The 19,906-nt window shown below is 30.7% G+C and overlaps 1 protein-coding gene across 1 annotated transcript; it reads left to right on the top strand.

Moving 5' to 3' along the window:
• The first annotated feature begins 1,030 nt into the window (after positions 1-1,030).
• On the top strand, positions 1,031-7,783 carry LOC148274456 (uncharacterized). The gene is made up of 3 exons (XM_088237103.1): positions 1,031-1,254; positions 2,060-2,115; positions 5,086-7,783. Exons 1-3 carry the CDS (start codon positions 1,237-1,239, stop codon positions 7,235-7,237), a joined length of 2,226 nt encoding a protein of 741 aa, XP_088093229.1. The 5' UTR covers positions 1,031-1,236; the 3' UTR covers positions 7,238-7,783.
• Positions 7,784-19,906: the final 12,123 nt, after the last annotated feature.

Here is a 19,906-nt window from a genome sequence, read left to right as displayed (position 1 = left end):
CCGGCTCTATTAATTCGGGTTTTGCCTTCCTAGTCGCTCTTGCGTCCTTGCTTTTTTAGTATATTGTATTGAATTTTCTAACATAATTACTATGCGAAGTATCAGAATTTTCACTATTAATCTTATAAGTATTTATTGAACCTATCAACTGTGATCAACTGATGTGTGAAGGATTTAACATATATAAAGTAAAACAAACAAATGTATAAAAATAGATTTTATTGATACTGCAATGTCAAAATATGAAAATTATTGTTGCATACGCGAGACTGTAGTCGGATATAAGTAAATTTAAGAAAATAAAAAAACATATAAATAAAATTTTAAAAACGCAGTATCATTAAGATTTGTAGTGATGTTTGAGGATGTTAGTTAAAATGCTTTGATATATATTAATTTTGTGACGAGAACAAAAGGTCTGAGAAGTTAAATAAATCATTTTAAATGCTTCGTCAAATAATGTTTAATGGGAATCAATAATTCTTTATTATAAAGTACATATGTTTATCAAATTTTCATTGCTTTCCTAAAAACTTCAATTTTCAAGGTTGCCGTTGATTGATTTACTGTACCATAGTCTAGAAGATGAATGTGCTTATTTTTATTATGTAAACCTCACATGAATATGTATGCGTTTTACCATACACAATCGTTTACCCAGAACAAATAATTAAGATAGTCGAAGAAGAAATGCACTCGGAGCCTTGTGTAAGACGAGTTGGGCAATTACGAGATGGAGAATCAGATTGTTGCAAGACATAATGAAGTAGCAGTAATAAAGAGCATTTACCCTTTAGAAAGTGAAATGACAAACGGTCTAATAGTGACAGCCGAGAGTCCGAATAATATCTGCCTGTGGCATAAGAGGTATTCACAACATCTGCTGGCGTGCTTGTCGTCACGCGATGCACTCCCGAGCTGGTGGAGTCATGACACCCACTGTACTTGCCACGGGAATCTCCAACTGACAATCTACGGAATCTATAATAATGGATGTAGTTACAAACGAGTGAACTGCACTTTTTGCATCACGCTCATTACCGTGAGTGTGTGTGAGCTTTGCCACTGTGCGAGCTACATGACTTATTGTGATTTCGCGTACGAGACTTTTCAAGCGTAAAACTATAAATGTTATAAATATTGAGTGCAGTTAACAGTTTATCATTCAAGGTTGAGGTAGGCAGCCGACAAGCAGCTCGTCCCGGTGTTCTCGAGTTCACGCCCACCTGCTCCAGGATGGATTGGCAATCATTGGTTAGTACGAGCATTACAGGAGGAGTACGGGAACAAGTGTCAGTGATTAGTTAGTGCGTCCAGTGTCCGGGAGTGCGCTTTCCGAGTGCCGCCAGAGTACCGCTCCGAAGGCGAGGTGCGCGGCCGCTCGTTCTAGGGGATATTCTGTCAGGAAGTTTAACGGGCGGTAAGTGGACGCCCCGGGCCAAACCGCCACGCCACCGACGACCACAAATGGGTTCAACTTAACAGCGTGAATATTAGGAATTTTTCCGTAGTGACTGAGTGGTCTTACCTCCGTAACGCATTCATCACTGGCCCATTATATAAGCGTTATATTATTCATAGCAACTCGCTCGGCGCCAAAAAGAAAGGCTCATTTGTCATCTCGAGTTATGCGAATGGACATGACTTACGTAATATTGTAGCTTAATCGACTGTATTTTACGTGCTCAATCAAGATTAACACTACTTACTCTTCAATTAAATTTTCATTAAATATCATCAGTTGTACTTGTATTACACTAAAAAATGAAGATATAAAACGTCTTTTCTAAATTATTAAAGAAAGTCTCAAAGAAAATCATTGGAATATTATTTAAATTGATGAGAGATTAAGAGATTCATTAGAGAATTTCATAATTCATTTATCTTTTACACATGCAGAAATAAAAAGTTTTGCTAGTTTACTAATTATTTACCTACTTTTACATTCATTTTTAATGTTAAATATTAACAAATTAACACAAGTCTTAAAAAAAATTAAGAGAATGCACGTTGATATTTCTAAATAAAATGTGCATGATTATTTTTTCATTTTTTTCAGATTACTGCCCTTCTGCTCCTTATATTCATCTCCGGGGAAACAGTAGCAGCGGGAAGGTATACTATTGCAATATTAAGTAAAATAACGTAAAAATATAAACAAAATAATAAAATATGTATTTTAGAATCTACCTAAGTAATAAGTAATAAATGATCAAATAAAAAATCAGTAGTAATTAAAAATTCATATAAATTTATATTGTTTTTAAAATAATACAGGAGATGGTGGTAATACAGACCCCCCATTTGTCTTCCTTGTGTAATCTGAAAAACAGATGTTGAAAAATTCAAAATTGTATATCAAGTTGATTGTAAACTAATATTTTATTATAAAAACATAATCAAATTTACGTTCTTCTGAAACATGTACATTTATAGGAAAAACGCTGGTTATATGGATCCCGAAGTTTCATATTAAATGCTTAGATAATAATGATTTATTTAGATGATAAAGGATCAATATGCGATGAGAATAGAGTTACCAATGGCGCATCTCTTTGCTATAAGATTTTAATGCCCGATGTGTGATCACGTCGTGATTATCCCGCGCAATGTCAATTACATCAATATTTCTGGTGTGCGTGTTCTGTCCATCTAATATCAATTTTCGAATCCGATGATGGATTAGTTTTAGGTGGAATGTCTTCAATAATTCTTCAAGGAAAATATTGAAGTGCAGGTATTATGGACTCCGGTCCCATACAAGCAATGCATAAGGGGTTCCATAATACATGCACCGTAATTATCCAAAATAAACTATGCTGCACAGTAAAATATTTAATGTGAGTTACGTTTACCTCGAAAATTACGAATAACTCTTATAAGTTTGTCCTTTACCCAGAAACGACTTGGTAGAACGCTTACTTTCGCAAGACAAAAGAATTCACTGAGAGGCAGAACAACATTAAATTTCACTCAACGAATAACATGTCAAAACTTTTAGGAAAATTATTTTCCATATTAAATGCAAGTTCCATTTTACCACCTTCCCCTATAAAATATACTGTTTTACAGCTTTAAAAACATGAGTTAAAAAATGCATTCTAAAACGACTTTTCCTCTAAAGTCTTTAAGAGATTTTGTCACCTTTTTATTGATAATACATTTCATAAATTTTGTCATTCAAATCCTTAAGAAGTATGATAAAAAATGGTAAATACTTTTAAAAAGGAATTAATACGTGGAATTTATAAATTCGACATAAAAGATCTAATTGATTTTTAAATTACAATAAAAATACATATTTGTTAACAGTTTAGTTTTCAATTCATGTCACAAGTTGTAAAACTAATGTTATATTGTAGACTTATTTTTGTCGCATGCTTTGTTTTACTAAATAAAAAAACCATTGAAAAACATCCAAAATAAACACCACGCTTAGTTCCATACAGTATTATAATAATAGTAGTTTTATTTTTATGTAACTGTTTAAATTTGTGGAATTCCGTGATTATAATATTTGAATACGAAATAAATGAAATATTTGAATTCAACGTTTTGCTTGTCTTTGTAAAACGAAATGTACCACGAAAAAATGTATTTTTCTTGTTATTATTCAAAATAATTATGTTTTGGCTGTAGTGTTAAAAAAATACCACTAAAATACAAATTAATATTTATAAAAAAAAAAGCAATATTATACATATTCATAAAATATATTTTTAGAATTGAGATTTCTTTTCGACATTGTCTCCTTATTCGTCTTTTATCTCTAATTTAATTAAGCACGGGGTAAATATTTCGAAAACACAAGTTATTTATTGAATGGAGAAAGCGTTTCTCATAGCTCAAACGCGTTCAATATGTCTATTGTCTCTAGAAATCATATTGAAAAGCAAAAACATCTTGACATTGTGTTTTGTTATTAATTATGTTCTAATGAAATTAATTTCAAACATGTACGCAGTACGAAACATATCAGAAGTAGCACGAATCAATTAGTAAACAAAATTTTATGAATATTTCTTGCGCACATTAAAATAATTTAATCACATTTAAAAAAAAATTACATTATTAGTGTGGATCTTAGCAAATTCTGTGTTGTTCTAGTATCTTTACTAGGAGTATGTCATAATACTAGTATTGTTTTCTGTTTTTAGGTAGTAGTTTACACGAAAATTTTATAAAATATTTTCATTTTTTTTATATAAAATTATTTTTAATTATAATCATCATTCCCTTTCCCCACCTAATGGTGCATAGCATTGGTACACCAATCGCAGTGTATTTTTATCATTTTTGTTAGATGAAAGCTAGATGATCATTCTTACGCTTTAGATACCAGTCCAGGGACTATAAAATATACTAGTGAACAAACACGCTTTTATTTTAAATATATATTTCAATAACTAAATATATAACCATGTTGGGAATCGAACCCGAGACCTCTCGCCTCTAGTAATAGTTTGTTAAAAATAAAAGACAATTAATTTGTTTAAATTATTATTCATGTAATTTGTTAAAAGTATCTAGATATTGTAATCAATCTGTTAATAATAATATAAGCCTAAAAATAATTCATTTGTAATTATAATGTTTATATTTTTATTTATAATGCTAGTGCTTTCTAATTTTTTGGTTTGCGTATATTTATTTTTTATTGTGATATATTTATATTTTTTTATAAATTATTTTGTATTTATTTTAATGTGTAGTAATATTATAGGGCCAAGTCAAATTAATGAAACGAGCGCTCTCTATCGGCCTAATCTGGAAACTTTTTCTAAGAATTGTTGAAAGGTGCGTAGAGTCTCCATTTCATTTCATTAATTTATTCAGTTCTGCTCTGGATTTTGTGTAGCGAATGTATTATTTCGTGTATTCTGTTTCAGAAATGTACGAAATTTACTTCTTCATTGCGATTGAATATTTTCATTAATAAAAATAATATATGTTTTGGCGTATTGATAAGTGTTAAAAAAAATTTTTTTTGCGATATAAAATTTTAATTTGAAATTCTACTTATTTTCCCGCTTGTATTTTATTTTTCTAATTTGTAAGATTGAGTCAGCCCGAGAATTGTTTCAGGAAAAAGATCCGCATCCACATCCCGCAGAAGGTGAAGCACATCCATCACCACAAAAAAATCTACATCACCAAAGAGCAGGCGAGCACGTCCGCATCCGAGCCTATCGAGCAGTATGCCCCCGCCTTTCTGGGCGGGGAGGGCACAGCGCTAGCGCTACTGCCCCTGGCGGGCGAGCGCACCAGCGCCCCCAAGGCGCCCAACCTGCAGCCGCAGTACCGCGCGCGCGGCCACTACGGCCCGCCCCCTGTGTACCGCGAGCCCAAACAGCGCAGAGCCAAGGCGCGACCCTCCACGTCCAAGCGAGTCAAGATTCTCACCGTTTCCGAGCCGCGCAAGAAAGTCGTCTTGAAAAAAAAGAACAAGCGTATCATCATAACTGAACCGAGATTCCCGGAGCACAAAGCCGTCGGCACCAATCCTTCGTTCCCCGAAGATTTTTATCAGGAGGCCGACCATGGCGAGGAAACATTCACCCCCAAGAGGAAACCAAAGCGAGTGGAAAAATATGTAGATGGCGACACAGAGCATATTCACACCTTCAGTGAGGAACACATTCACCAGATAGTGTACGACAACCCGCCGGAGGGGGGCCAGCCCGAAGGATTGGAAGCCGCGGCGATACCTTTCTACGGTAAACCGAGCGCGCTGCCTCCCCCGCGCTCTCTCTTGCCGCTGGACGTCGCTCTCCATCATGCCATGCAAGCCTCCCCTACGCTCCCGAGTCACACTGTTGTGACGGGTATACATCCCTCGGTCTCGACGATAATCCACCCAGTCATATCAGGAAATTTTAAGCCTTCGTATTCGGATGGACTACAGCAATCTATGTCGCATCCCATTCACACAATTCACGTCGGTCCCAGACCTTTAGACGTACTCGAAACGATGTCTTCTAATACGCATAAGAGTCCTATTATCAGTCAAATAGGTGCCGTGGGATCCTTAGGGACCCCCGCCCATATGGAATACATGAATTATAATCCGTTTGAAGCTTCTCACGAACACCATTACCACGACCATGGAAAAGTTATTATGGAGCAAGGTATTAACCACCCCGTCTTACCATCTAAAGCTACATTTTACCACGAGATGAGACCAAACCAACCACCTAAACACCGCCCTCATGGTTATAAGAGTTCCTGGGTTTCGCAAGACAGCCCTAATAAGAGTAATGAGTTTACAGATTTTAACCACTTCGATGGTCTTATAACGCACAATAATCAGAAAAAACGGCCTTCGAAATATTCGTTTGATTTTGAAGATGCTCCAAATTCTGAATATAACTTTGAAGAACAGATAGAAGATTTTCCACATACACATAAATTCCATTCATTCGGAAGAGAAAAAGTAAAAAAAGTTAAACCAGTTTCTAGAATAAAGTCAATTTCTAACAATAAAAAATCAAAACATAACCCGAAAATTCATCTTCATCTCTCAATAGACAGCAAACCGATAAGTACTCCAGCGTCATACTTAGAAGAGGAGTCGTACAAAAGTTTTAGAGATTCACCTAGGATTAAAGATACCTCTTCGCCATCTTATTCAAATTATCAAAGCTCTTTCGAGCCATCCTCTTTTGATCGCGAAAAAGATGCGTACGCTATATCTTCAAATAATAACCACCATGAAAATAATTTTAGTGCGCCCGGATATCAAAGAAGAAATAAATCTAAAAAGAAGTCGATTTCGACGACATCTGTGAATTTTGGGGGACAAGATCACACATCTGTTATTGATCACATGGCTGAAGGTTCAAATATTTCTCCTACAATAGATACTACCTTCAGTGATATATCTCGTAAACTACCAGAGGACAAGTACCTCTCCGTGGAAGATAACTTCAGCGTTATGTCATCAAAATCATTTGAAGCATCTCAACAAGTGCAAGATGCGTCCAATACAAATCTTCAAGTTGTGCAAGCGCCCATTCTTCGGGAAATGGAGCCAATTATTGTAGAAACGACTACATCTAGCCTAGTACCGTCTACAAGCACAGACCATGTTCTAACAACAACATCAAAGATACAGAGAAAACAAAAGAAAAAGCACGTCGAAGATAAAAAACTTACGAGAGAAAACGACTTCAGAAAGGGTAGAGGGAAATTCAGATACGGAGAAAGATTGAATGAAAGGCACGAAGTTGAGAATTAAGGAATGGTTGTTTAAAATCAGTCGTGTTACGTCCGTAATATTTAATATTATGCTGAGTTATTGAACCGAAAGGTTTGAGACCATACTAAAGTACGAGTACTTTATTCCCGTGACAAGGTGGGAATAAAAACGTGAAATGTTCGTGTACCTCTTATTTTATAACTATCTAGGTTACAATATACGGCGTTGTTTATTATTTCACTAGGCAGTGAAAACAAACTGTATCATACTCATACAAATATAGCCAAATAAATTATGCATAAGTATTTAATAATAATATTTTAACGCATTTGTAATTGGTGTCTGGATCCAAATTATTAATGGACATCAATTATTTTCGTTTCTTTAGTTGATAAGCCTAGAGCCATTTATTGGTTCTTGTAGATACCTAAGTATGTTATAGCGAATACAATATAATGAAAGAAATTCTGGTTTTGTTTTATTTTATTTTGCTGTGAAATGATGTATCCCATACAATTTTTTTTATTTTTTACTACATTATTTATACTTTGTAAAGATCGCTAATAATATATGTGTTTGTATTTATGTTTGTTTTTTTATTTGCATGCGAATAATTTAATTTAATATTTGTTTATTTAGGAAAGGTTCATCAACATAATTCTAAAAGTATTTTGCTATTCAAGGACTAGTGTAGAACACTGTGTGCATGAGGTACATGTGTACAATAAGGAAGTTTAGGGGTTTTAAAAAATAAATATATTTGTTAATAGACTATTAAAGTACACCAAAATTTAGAAAAAAATATTTATCGTATTATCAGTGCTATGATTTTTGAAAGTATTGAAGTTCTGAAATTAACCCGCGTGTGACGTCTCAAGTTCTCCGCTTTTTCTCTGTTAGTTCTGCCGATTGGTTCGCTGATGATAAGTAAAGCGGAAATCTGTCTTAACTCTCTAATCATTGGTTGATTCGTTCACAGTAGTTAGTTTTTATTAAAATATTTAAAAATATTTTTTTCATACATTTATTAAGAAACTTTGCCGTATAATTCATTTATAAACATTTTTTTTTTAAATTCATTCATTGACAATTCTTAATGGGATAGAGAAAAATCTAATTTTATTACATTTTTAAAGTAATACAAGTCTATAAAATATGGTTCAGTTAAAAAAAGTTTTTTGCTAATTTAAAAAAAGCATAAAAATACTTTTAAATTTGTAATTTTGAATTCCCGCAAAAACGGTGATGCCATTGGCCACGCCCCAAATACGTCACGATTCATGTTTATTTGTTCCTGCCATCGAAATTCATGTATAACAATATCACGAATCTTGACGTCACATCAACAAAGGCCAAACCCGTCGCGTTTTTCTACGAACGTATTTTTATTGAATTTCTTTTTTACATTTATGTATAAAAACATTTCTTCACAATATCCATATTGATTTTGAAACTACAATTGATTATTCCAAATCCATTTAATATATTTTTATTGATATTCGTAGTGTGTGATATTTCCCTATTCCATTATGTATATATAATAACATATATTTAAATATAATTTTTACCGCGCTTAAGAAACATTTTTTGTATCCAATTTCCCGTAGGGCTAAACTTCCTCATTGTACGTTCATGGATAGTACACAAACATACAACGTAAGTGTTATTTATAAAAAGAATCGTGCAGTAATATGGTAGTTGGCGAATAAACGCAGTAGAAAGTTGGAAATAATTCCTTTAAAATGGTTGTTATTGTGTTATTGAATCGATTGTCTCACAAGTAAAATCATACGAACTCTATTTATGGAAAAAAATACTTTTATTATTTACATGTATTGAATACACATAAATAATAAAACGCAAACACGCAACGTGAGCTGTCCAATACAACACATGAAACTTTTTTATTGCAATTTAATATAGAGTAAGAAATAATTTAATATTAAAAGATTAAAATTTATTGATTTGAAAACAAAGGAATAACAAAAATTGATAATCTCCCCAATTAACTAAAATCTATTATATCAATTAATAAATTCAAAGTAAATTTAATATTTTTTTTGAACCCGAATACTGTTTTTCTCTTTACTTCGTTTTTTTTTTTATTCTCACATGTATTCGAAATTATATAACTTCAAATGACTTAATAACTATAACAGTCTAAGTCCTCTAAGCACGAAAGGCGGTCTCTTTTTTGAAAAGTTACAGTTTTAACATTAACTAAATAAATAAAAATTATTGTAATAGAAAAAGAAAACATGTATCATTTTATGTAACTATATTAATTGATAATAATAATAACAACACGGATGAATATTTTTTCAAAGGAATGTTGGATTATAATCTGTTTTTGTTTGGTTTGAGTGATTAAACTATACCGTGACACTCTTAAATTTGCATGCCTCTGTGTACTTTTAAGACAAGTTGGTTCAACTAACGAATTTTCAGTGAGTTTGAGCACTACTGTAAATTTTGAGTTGAAATATTTTTACACACAATAAAAAATAAATATTTCAAAGTAAATAAGGCTCCAACTTCCTAATGCATAGTTTTTATCTGTCTCGCTGTGCTAGTGATTTGTAATATATTTTTAAGGCTTATTTATGTGTATGGAAAATATTATTAATGAGGCTATATGGTACTAAAAATACGTATTTGTCTCAAACATTTTTATTAAATATCGCTACCCATGCCAAATCACATAAACTATTCAATTTGAAATCTTCTCACTAAATTTCGAAAATGCAATAAAATTTTTAGTGTAACTTTGGTGAAGTAAAAGTTTGTAAGTAAATTTATTTACTTGTTTAATTATTCATAGAAATATTACTTGTATATTTATTCATAAAAAATACGCATCCCTAACTCAATGAAGCCAAGAGCCCTGTGTTAAGTTGGGATACAAAATAATAGAAAGCGGAAACATGCATATTATTAAATAATCAAATTATTAAAATATATATTATCAAGATAAATTTTAATAAACATCTGGATTACACGCTTAATGGCATATAAATCCATGTAATATCTCGCAGCAGTCTCCTGCAATGGTCTCTTTGTGTACACTTCTCCCAAAAATTGCTTTCGTTTTGGAAAACTAGATTTGTTCATCCAGGACATTGAACACTCTTGAAGCTACAAAAGAGAAATTAAAATGAAATCCTTTGAAGAACCGAGAACTAATTAATACTGTAAAACATATCCTCCACGCGCGACATTTCAGTGAGGACTTTAGGAGAATTATACTTTATATTTTATTAGTGTAATTAAACAAATAAATTAATTAGTGTTCCATCGAAATATCAAAAGATAATGGTTCTAATAATATTTATTTGAAAAACAAAAACGCGTCATAGAAGTAGACCTAGGCCGTTATTACAATACGAAATTACAAGTATTTTTGATTGTTTATAAAGTAATCTTCTATTGTTATGAAAATTTTAATTTTAAATTTATGCACGTTTAATTACAGAAAATCGTCGAAGACACTTTGAATTTTCAAACATAAAAAAATTTCATTTTACTTTATTTTATTTTTCAAGAATTACCTTTTACCTTGTACAATTACCTTTTACATTACGTACATACATAAGTATTTACAGTGGAGTATATACAGTAACAACTTTTTCAATGCTTACTTAGAAAGAACACAATTAAAATATTGATTCCACACTAAAATATTTACAAGTAATTGTTTATAAGCTGGAAATTTCAATAAAAATATGTCACCTAAATCCGAATGTTTATTACCCAGCGCATGTAGACGATTCAGTACTGAATTGCTAGAAAATATTGAGATATGATTGTTGCAGTGATAAAGTTGAACTAGCCTAGTTACTCTAACTGGTACTTTAAAACCAATGAGGGCCAAAATTTCAGGTCTGTCCAATACTGAATTAACGATTTTACATAGAACTAATAAATCATTAATAGTTCTCCTGTCCCTTAATTTAATATATTTAGTATATAATCATAGTTACGAAATTCATTACGTATTCCTAATTTAAAATTAACATATCTCAAAAACTTATTCTGAACTCTTTCTATGGTAATTTGGTGAGAGGCATAATGAGGGCTCCATATTGTAGAATTATACTCCAAGATGCTTCTCACCAAGGAGGTGTATAAAATTGTTAAAGTGTTTATATTTTTTAAGTCCTTAGTGATGCGCAAAATAAACCCAAGCGTCTTCAAAGATCTACTACTAATATCATTAATGTGACTGATAAAAGACAATTTCTGATAAAAAATCACACCCAAATCCCGCATCTCAGTAACTGAATCCAATGCAGTGTTACCGATTGAGTAGTCAAATAAAATAGGATTTTTTATCCTGAAAAATCTCATGATATAGCATTTTTTTATATGCAATTGAAGGTTGTTAATAGAACACCATACAGATAACTTATCTAAATTATTTTGCAACATAGCACAGTCATCAACATTGTTAATAGTCCTAAAAATCTTCATGTCATCTGCAAACAATAATACTTCGACTCCTTCAAATATGTCAACTATATCATTTATAAATATTAAAAACAACTATGGGCTCAGGTGCGATCCTTGTGGAACCCCGGTAGTAGCAAGAAAAGGATTTGACAAAGTATCACAAATTTTCACTGTAAGTGTAACTTTACACATAATTGGACGTAGTTATGCAGAAAGCAGCCAGTCCACAGAAAAAAAAACATGTAGGTATTAGTGTTATCAGGTGCAGTATAGTCAATTCATTGTTTTGCTTAAAATAGAAAAGTTCGTTTTCATAAACAGAACTATAATAATCACCCTCTGAAAATAGGTTTGATCACAAAAACGGCATTTCTCAATTTGCAGAAAACACCCACAGCACTAGAAAAATCTTACGATATAGATGCCGATGGAAACATTTATGCCTTCAGAAATCTCGTGGATAAATACAAAGTATTTGAATTTTATAAATTCAATTGTTTTTAAATACATGCAATAAAAAAACAGGTATCATTCAATATAAGATCTGGCTGTTTTCTGCAAAACGTGTATTTTAGGTTTTGTGGCCAGCTAGACTTTAAAAAATCCCCAAAATTCGTTTTGAAGTTATTATAACAAATGAATTAAGTAATTCTATACGATCATGTACCCGAATATACAATCATATATACCCTAATTAATATACGATCGTATATATCAAATAATATGTTTAGTACATAATGACACAACATAGGTCCATCAGAGTTTTACTATGGATGGCTGTTTTCTGCAAAATGCAAATCTTTGGTTGTGTGGTCAGCCAGACTTTATAAAGCATGCCTACTTGTGAAATAGATAATTAAATTTATAGCAAAAAAATTGATGTACACATTATTTATCATTTGTCAAAATAAAAAAACATTTAAACTGTTTTGTAAATTTGATTATTCACAAAAAAGTGCTACTATCTCAGTTTTTTTTTATGGCCGGCTAATTTCTACATAATTACGATTAATTGAAGATAACTCGGTTAACTTCCTATTTGTAATTAAGGCCCCTAAGAGGATGTTGGAAATTGAAAAATAAATATAGCGTTTTAGTCGAATTGGTAATATAATTCATTAGCTTGATTAAGGACGTTGTCTGTTAAAAAAGTGATAAATTTACTACCAACTTAATGAATTCTATAATATAAACTTTCTCTTTAATACTTAAGACACGTAAGAAAAATAAATAAAGAAACTTTTAGATGATAAGCGACACTATTTGTAATTCGATAACATAGAATAAAAACTAACCTCATGAGAGCTGTCTAATAGCGTACTTATCTACTTGAACGTTTGAATTAGTGATGTAAAGAACCGGTTGTAATAAAATAATAATTGATACGGTTATTCAAATATTAAATATTTTATTGTTTTTTTAATTCATTGGGATGTTATCATTTTCAAAACAAAAATTTTTCACTGGCTAAAATTAAAACCTTCGCTAAAAAAATACTAAATTATGGATAAAAACACCAAGATTACATATTTATTAATACGATGAGGAAGTGATTCGATAAAATTAATTTGTCAACTCCTAAAGTTAAAATGCACATTCTACCTTTCTATCAAGCTTTTATTTGAGACCAATACACGAATTTGCGTTTTTTAAAGAATTTTTTTAATAAAAAAAAGAGTTATAGTTACTTTATAAGATATTATCTAGAAAAATATTCAATTATTTAAAAAAGCTATATTCCGTGTGACAAAAGTAATTAATAACCTTAACTTTGATTAGGAATAATTATCAGTTTATCAAAATTATAAATATTAAAAGGTGAGTATTTTTATTTATTTATTTTGTTTTATTTATATTGATTGTAAAATGAAACAATGACAGACAACTGGACACATACACATAGGATACATAGAAGATATATAATATTGTTAAACGTCTCATCTCTTATAATTATTTACAGCATGCAATGTATTATAAACAACAATTTAATAAAAATAGCAATAAAGTATGAAAGCTAAAAAAAGTTATTTAAAATAATTAAAAACATAACTTGAAAAAATAAAACCTAAGTTATAATAATAGAAAAAAGTAAAAAGTTTAATAAAAACCACGTGGAGAAATGATTTAAAAGTATAAAATTTATGTTTAAAGCCCTAAGTTTGTGGTTATTCATTATAATAATTAATTACTTATTAGATCTATGTGTTTAGATTTAATATTTAGTAAACTCTGTAAAAATAAAATGCGATAAGATTTATTAGTATATTGATTTTAAAAACCACTAAGATAAACCAGATCCTGTCTTGAGGTAGCGTTAATCAAAGTTTTTTTTATATTTATTTTATTGTTATAAAGCGAGCCAATGGAGAGTATTTTTTTGTATTTTTTTAGTGAATGACCAATATTTTTTATTTTTTTTCTGAAATCGTTAATATTTCTCCACTCTAAACAACTATAAAGATAATGCTAGAACCATCATTGCAAATGATAATTTTAATTGAATCTAACTGTACCTATTTTCAAAGGTTCGCATATTTTTTTTTGCTTGCTTTTATATTGTATTTATTTTTTATTGATTGTAAGAATTGAGGAAAGAAAGCTGATGTAGGGTTACTCCGTACGGAGCTGGCGAAAAGAGTTTTCAAAACTGAGTAACCAAAATACTTTTTCTTTTCATACGTTCTATTTCATCAAAGTTTTGAGTTGGTCCAAATTTTATTAACATATTACAACAGAGATTAAGAACTTTTTAGAGAAGGTCTAGGCATCCACAGGGCTTATTTATTATTTATTTTTCTTTCTTTTGACGCCCATGGGTCTTTTACATTATACATATTATTTAATAAGAAAAAGTTACACATTAAACATAATTAACATTTTTTCAAAAATATTTTTTTTTTTTTTTTTTTTTTTAAATTTAAAAAGTTACATAGTTAACAAAATACATTATTAAGACATAATACATACATTATATTATGTTTATAATATAAGGCATAGTAGGATTCAAATAAAACATAATTGTTATTTTATTTAATTTTTTTTTACACCGGTAAACTAAACTTTAAAGTGAAGTTATCCAAAATGTTGAAAACTGAAAAGGGTTTTACAAACTAAAAATATAAAACATAACACGGGCTAACTTTTAAGCATACATAAATACGATCGAAGATTTATTGACTAGACTCCGTCGCGTCGGTCGCCTGTAGTACTTTGGTCTTGAATATGCTCAATGAGTAACGAAATATATCAACATCGCCATATTCATTACCGAAGCGATGGAGTCTAGCTATAGGTGAATTTACATAGTAGTTGTGCCCGCTGGACACCTCGACAAACACCGACTTATTTCGTGGGCGGCGGGAAGGTATTTTAATATTAACCAGTCCCGTTAAATCAGGGCTGTCCAGCGCGCCATTTACTATTTTATATAGGTTTACTAAATCGGTTAAGATTCTCCTATTCGAGAGAGTAGATAATTTTAAATTATTTGATAGGAAGTTGTAGTCGATTTGGTCAACAGGAATATTAAGTTTAAAAATTATGAAGCGAAGGAATTTATGTTGGACAATTTCTAATTTTATGTTATGTATAGCAAGGTGAGTAAATTATTGAATTATACTCTAAGTTACTCTGAACTAAGGCAACATATAAAGATTTAAGCGAATCGATGGAATTAAAATCCTTCACCTTTCTCAGCAAATATCCGAGACACTTCATTGCCTTATTAGTGACTGCATCAATGTGTGGAGCAAATGACAACTTGTCATCGAACACTATACCTAAATTTTTTATTTCTGTAACTCTTACGAGATCTGTGTTATTTATATTATAAGAGAAGTTGATTGAAGTTCTATTACGGGTAAACGTAATAACACTGCACTTGTCAATATTAAGAAAGAGCTCATTTCTCTGACACCAAGTATATAGACTCGCCGTTTTTGATTGAAGAGATTCGCAGTCACTAACAGAAGACCTGTTAATACCTGTTTTTGGCTGCTTATGACAGGGCATAAGCCCTGTGGATGCCTAGACTTCTATATTACCTCCTCTCAAAAGTTATTCATCTCTGTTGTAATACGTTGTTATATTGCATTATTATTCTTTTATTTTATGTTTTTATAAGCGGAATGATACGAGGTGCCTTTTTACGAGTACGCTTTTTTTCCTATTTTTTGACATTGTATTTAGTTATTACAAAGAACATGTACAAAGAAAACTATAATTCGGTAGTCAGATGGCAGAAAATACCATCTGTATGTTTATAAATGTTTTTGTTTTCAAAAGTTTTAATTAATATTTCAGTAAATACACGCAGCGGAAAAATGAAAAAATCAGCGTCATTTAGAATTGGTAATTTATTATTGAAAAGCAACACTAAAATATTTTAGTTTGTGGATTAAAGTCAGCTCTCCTGAACATTTTTGAAAATTACAGATGGTCCTTTCTGCCATCTGACTACCGAATTGACCTTTAATTTTGGTTTATTTAAAGATATTGTATTTTTTTGGGTACAATGGCTGTTGTTTTCTTTAAATAAATTAAATTAAAATATATATATATATATATATATATCATCTTTTGCATCGTGCTTGAAAACCTCATTGTACTGTCTGCACATGCAATAGAGGGGATTGTAATATTATGTTTCTGAGGAAAAGTGAGAAGTGAAATTGTTACGTATTTTAGCGAAGGCAGTATTTTTTTAAATATGCGTAAGCTCTGTCTAAAATCTTGTCAGCTGTACTCGTAGACATTCGATAGAACTTTTTTTGTTTATTTTGTTGGTATTAACTAACTGCATGTAATTTTACACTACCCACTAAATTCTTTCTACGATTTTTGATTATTTCCATATTTTTAAATATAAATACGTGTATTTTGTTTATATAACATATTTGAATATCAACAAACCGAATTGACAGTATTTTTTTTGAAGTAGTTTATTTCTAAGTGATTTAACTGGGATTAAGATAAATAATTCATACAAAACATGAAGTCGACAAAGACGCTTATAGACACTTGGTGGGTATTACACTTTATAAATATTATGAAATAACTTAATTAAGCATAAATAAATACATTTCACCCAAAAGACGAACGACAAATTAAGAATGAAAACAAACAAGGTTGTAGCTAGTATCGCGACTTACGGATCAGAAGTCCGAGGTTTGATCCCCGCTTTAACACAACTTAATAACTTTAACACTTGTTCTAATGTTGAGTTTTTTAAAACTCATTAAAAAAAAAATTCAATAAGAAAAATATACAAACAGTATGAAAATATGTCACATTCCCAATAACGGAATTAAAATCGATATCAAAGTATGCCAGATACTAATATTACTTTCGAAATTTAAATGAGTAAATTTTTTAGATGTGCACTCGTCGTTAAGTGTTTAGCGTGTTAGCCCTTGGATTCGATTCTGAGTAAGGTCGTGAAACTTGTACATTTTTTATGACAATATATTGTAACTAGTCCAAACGCGAATTATGTTGCCTTCCCACTATCGAGACATTGGAATTAATATATTAAATGTACTCAATTCAGTGCGGACCGGCCAAAAAATAAAATTTATGGTTTGTCAGACTCTAAAATTCAATTAACGGGTTATTTTTCATACCGATTACGGATTGTTCGATTGTTATGACAATGTTATCGATCGGTCATTCCCATCCCTAAAATATGTAAATTTTCTTGCATTGTATGTGCTTTTTCCTCCCACAATTAACTTTTATTGCCTATTTTAAAACTTCAACGTGCTTAAGCACATTTTACTGATTGCAAGACATGTTAGTTGCGATTCTCAGTATAGGTAATGCCAATGATTTTCACTTAAATCTTATGAATAAAAGATTACTTTATCGTATTACGGAAATGTTGTTTTTATTTATTTTTCATTTATTTAATTGTTACATATTTATTACAGCAATTTACATGCAATCATTTATACAATAAGTTAATTCATGAGTAAAATTATAGATACATATTTTTTGTTTTTGCTGATGAGTCATCTAAATATAACTTCCCTGTTCTAGGGCAGTAAATAATGTTTTGTAAAAAAAAAATATATAAAAAAATGCAAGGATTTTTTTAAGGTCAAGTGCAGTTCTTTCATTTATATTTTGTATAAGATAAATACTAAATACATTCATCAAAGTATTTCGTATAAAATATGCAGTTTAATTAATATTTTTTAATGACTTCTGAATTTATATGACTTCATTATCTAACAGAAACTAAACCAAACTAAGCAATTAAATAAAACTGAACTCTTTAAACTAGAATTTTAAAATTAAATTAAATTTTATTCATAAATAAGCCACTGATGTAATTGTAGATGAAGAACTAAAACTCGAAAACAATTGTAGGAAATATGGTCACAATACGAGAATATCAGAAACACATCATAAACAACCTTCTTAAACAAGACAAGGACAGTCGAGACTAATAAACCAGGGACTGAAATTACACAGTAAACTACCAGACAAAACTTAACAAAAGACTCTGACAAACTTTACAAAACATAAAAAAATAAATTATTATCAACAACAGAGTATGAATAAAAAATACATATTATTTTTGTAAAATGAATGTAATAATCCGTAAGGGTTGATAAATAATTTTTCAAATATTTTTTTAATTTTTTTATTTTTTATTTTTATATTTCCAATGTTATTGTATTTTATTCTAAATTAGTATTCCTGTTAAGCAATAAACATAATATATCTAAGTAAATTGCCGATCTCTAAAAAATCAGAAGAAATGTTTATTATAATGTTTATATTTGAAGCACTAACTTTGTAGTTATTAACATTTTACAACAGAGATGAAGAACATTTAAGAAAAGGTAATATGGAAGTCTAGGCATCTACAGGGCTTATGACCTGTCAATGGCTGGTTTAAGTGGCCACTTTACACACTGTGTAACATTCACCATTCTGCCTATATTTGAACATCTATATTCCTTCAATTCTTTCATCTGTTGATTTTTGTGAAGTTAAAGAGCTGAAACCTTTATTTATGCGGGTGAGATTCATCTAATTGAATTATTTCACCTACATACTAGGCAACGCCTGAAAATATAATTTTTTCAATTTCTATACTTCTTCATGGACCAGGTAATTCATCAACAATATTTTGAGTTTGTCCAAATTTATGTAGACAAGGACTGGATTTAACTCCCTGGGGAGCTGTTTATATTAACATATTACAACAGAGATGAAGAACATTTAAGAGAAGGTAATATGGAAGTCTAGGCATCTACAGGGCTTATGACCTGTCAATGGCTGGTTTAAGTGGCCACTTTACACACTGTGTAACATTCACCATTCTGCCTATATTTGAACATCTATATTCCTTCAATTCTTTCATCTGTTGATTTTTGTGAAGTTAAAGAGCTGAAACCTTTATTTATGCGGGTGAGATTCATCTAATTGAATTATTTCACCTACATACTAGGCAACGCCTGAAAATATAATTTTTTCAATTTCTATACTTCTTCATGGACCAGGTAATTCATCAACAATATTTTGAGTTTGTCCAAATTTATGTAGACAAGGACTGGATTTAACTCCCTGGGGAGCTGTTTATATTAACATATTACAACAGAGATGAAGAACATTTAAGAGAAGGTAATATGGAAGTCTAGGCATCTACAGGGCTTATGACCTGTCAATGGCTGGTTTAAGTGGCCACTTTACACACTGTGTAACATTCACCATTCTGCCTATATTTGAACATCTATATTCCTTCAATTCTTTCATCTGTTGGTTTTTGTGAAGTTAAAGAGCTGAAACCTTGTGGTTATTCATTATAATAAAATAAATAAAACACCTTTGTTATTAACCACTAAAATTTATGGTTAAAAACAAAGTTGTTTTACTTATGAAATGTTTATTGTTTAACTTTATCACCAAGCTACTGATTTAAAATGAATTGAACAATATCTTAGGCATTTAAAAAGCAATGCCCTTTTTTTGAAAACTATTTTTATAATATTATGATGACAAATTTTTCAAAAATGTAAAGGTTGAAATGCCCTCACCTCAAAAGGTGACTCAATTGTCATGAAACATAATATGTATTATATTTAAAGAATTTGCATCGATTTTTTTGCACCACGACAGCCCAGGAAGCCCAAATAGGAATTGCACAGAACACCCAGGCGTAATAAAAATCACATTCGATTTTCGTGTTTCCCCGGGAATCGAACCTGGAACCTTCTGATGAAGATAGCCGTTCATAATCGTGGACCATAA

The sequence above is a fragment of the Micrasema longulum genome, unplaced genomic scaffold, assembly GCF_059751315.1.
Source record: "Micrasema longulum isolate JH-2025_06_02 unplaced genomic scaffold, ASM5975131v1 h1tg001644l, whole genome shotgun sequence".
Classification (NCBI taxonomy): Eukaryota; Metazoa; Arthropoda; class Insecta; order Trichoptera; family Brachycentridae; genus Micrasema; species Micrasema longulum.
The sequence above is the reverse complement of the archived record's forward strand: the minus strand, read 5'-3'. Positions and strand labels throughout refer to the sequence as shown.

What these genes read in the sequence shown, in the direction of transcription:
- LOC148274456 (XM_088237103.1), top strand. An exon ending in GAAACAGTAGCAGCGGGAAG is followed by an intron (nt 2,116 to 5,085) that starts GTATACTATTGC and finishes GAATTGTTTCAG; the next exon opens with GAAAAAGATCCGCATCCACA.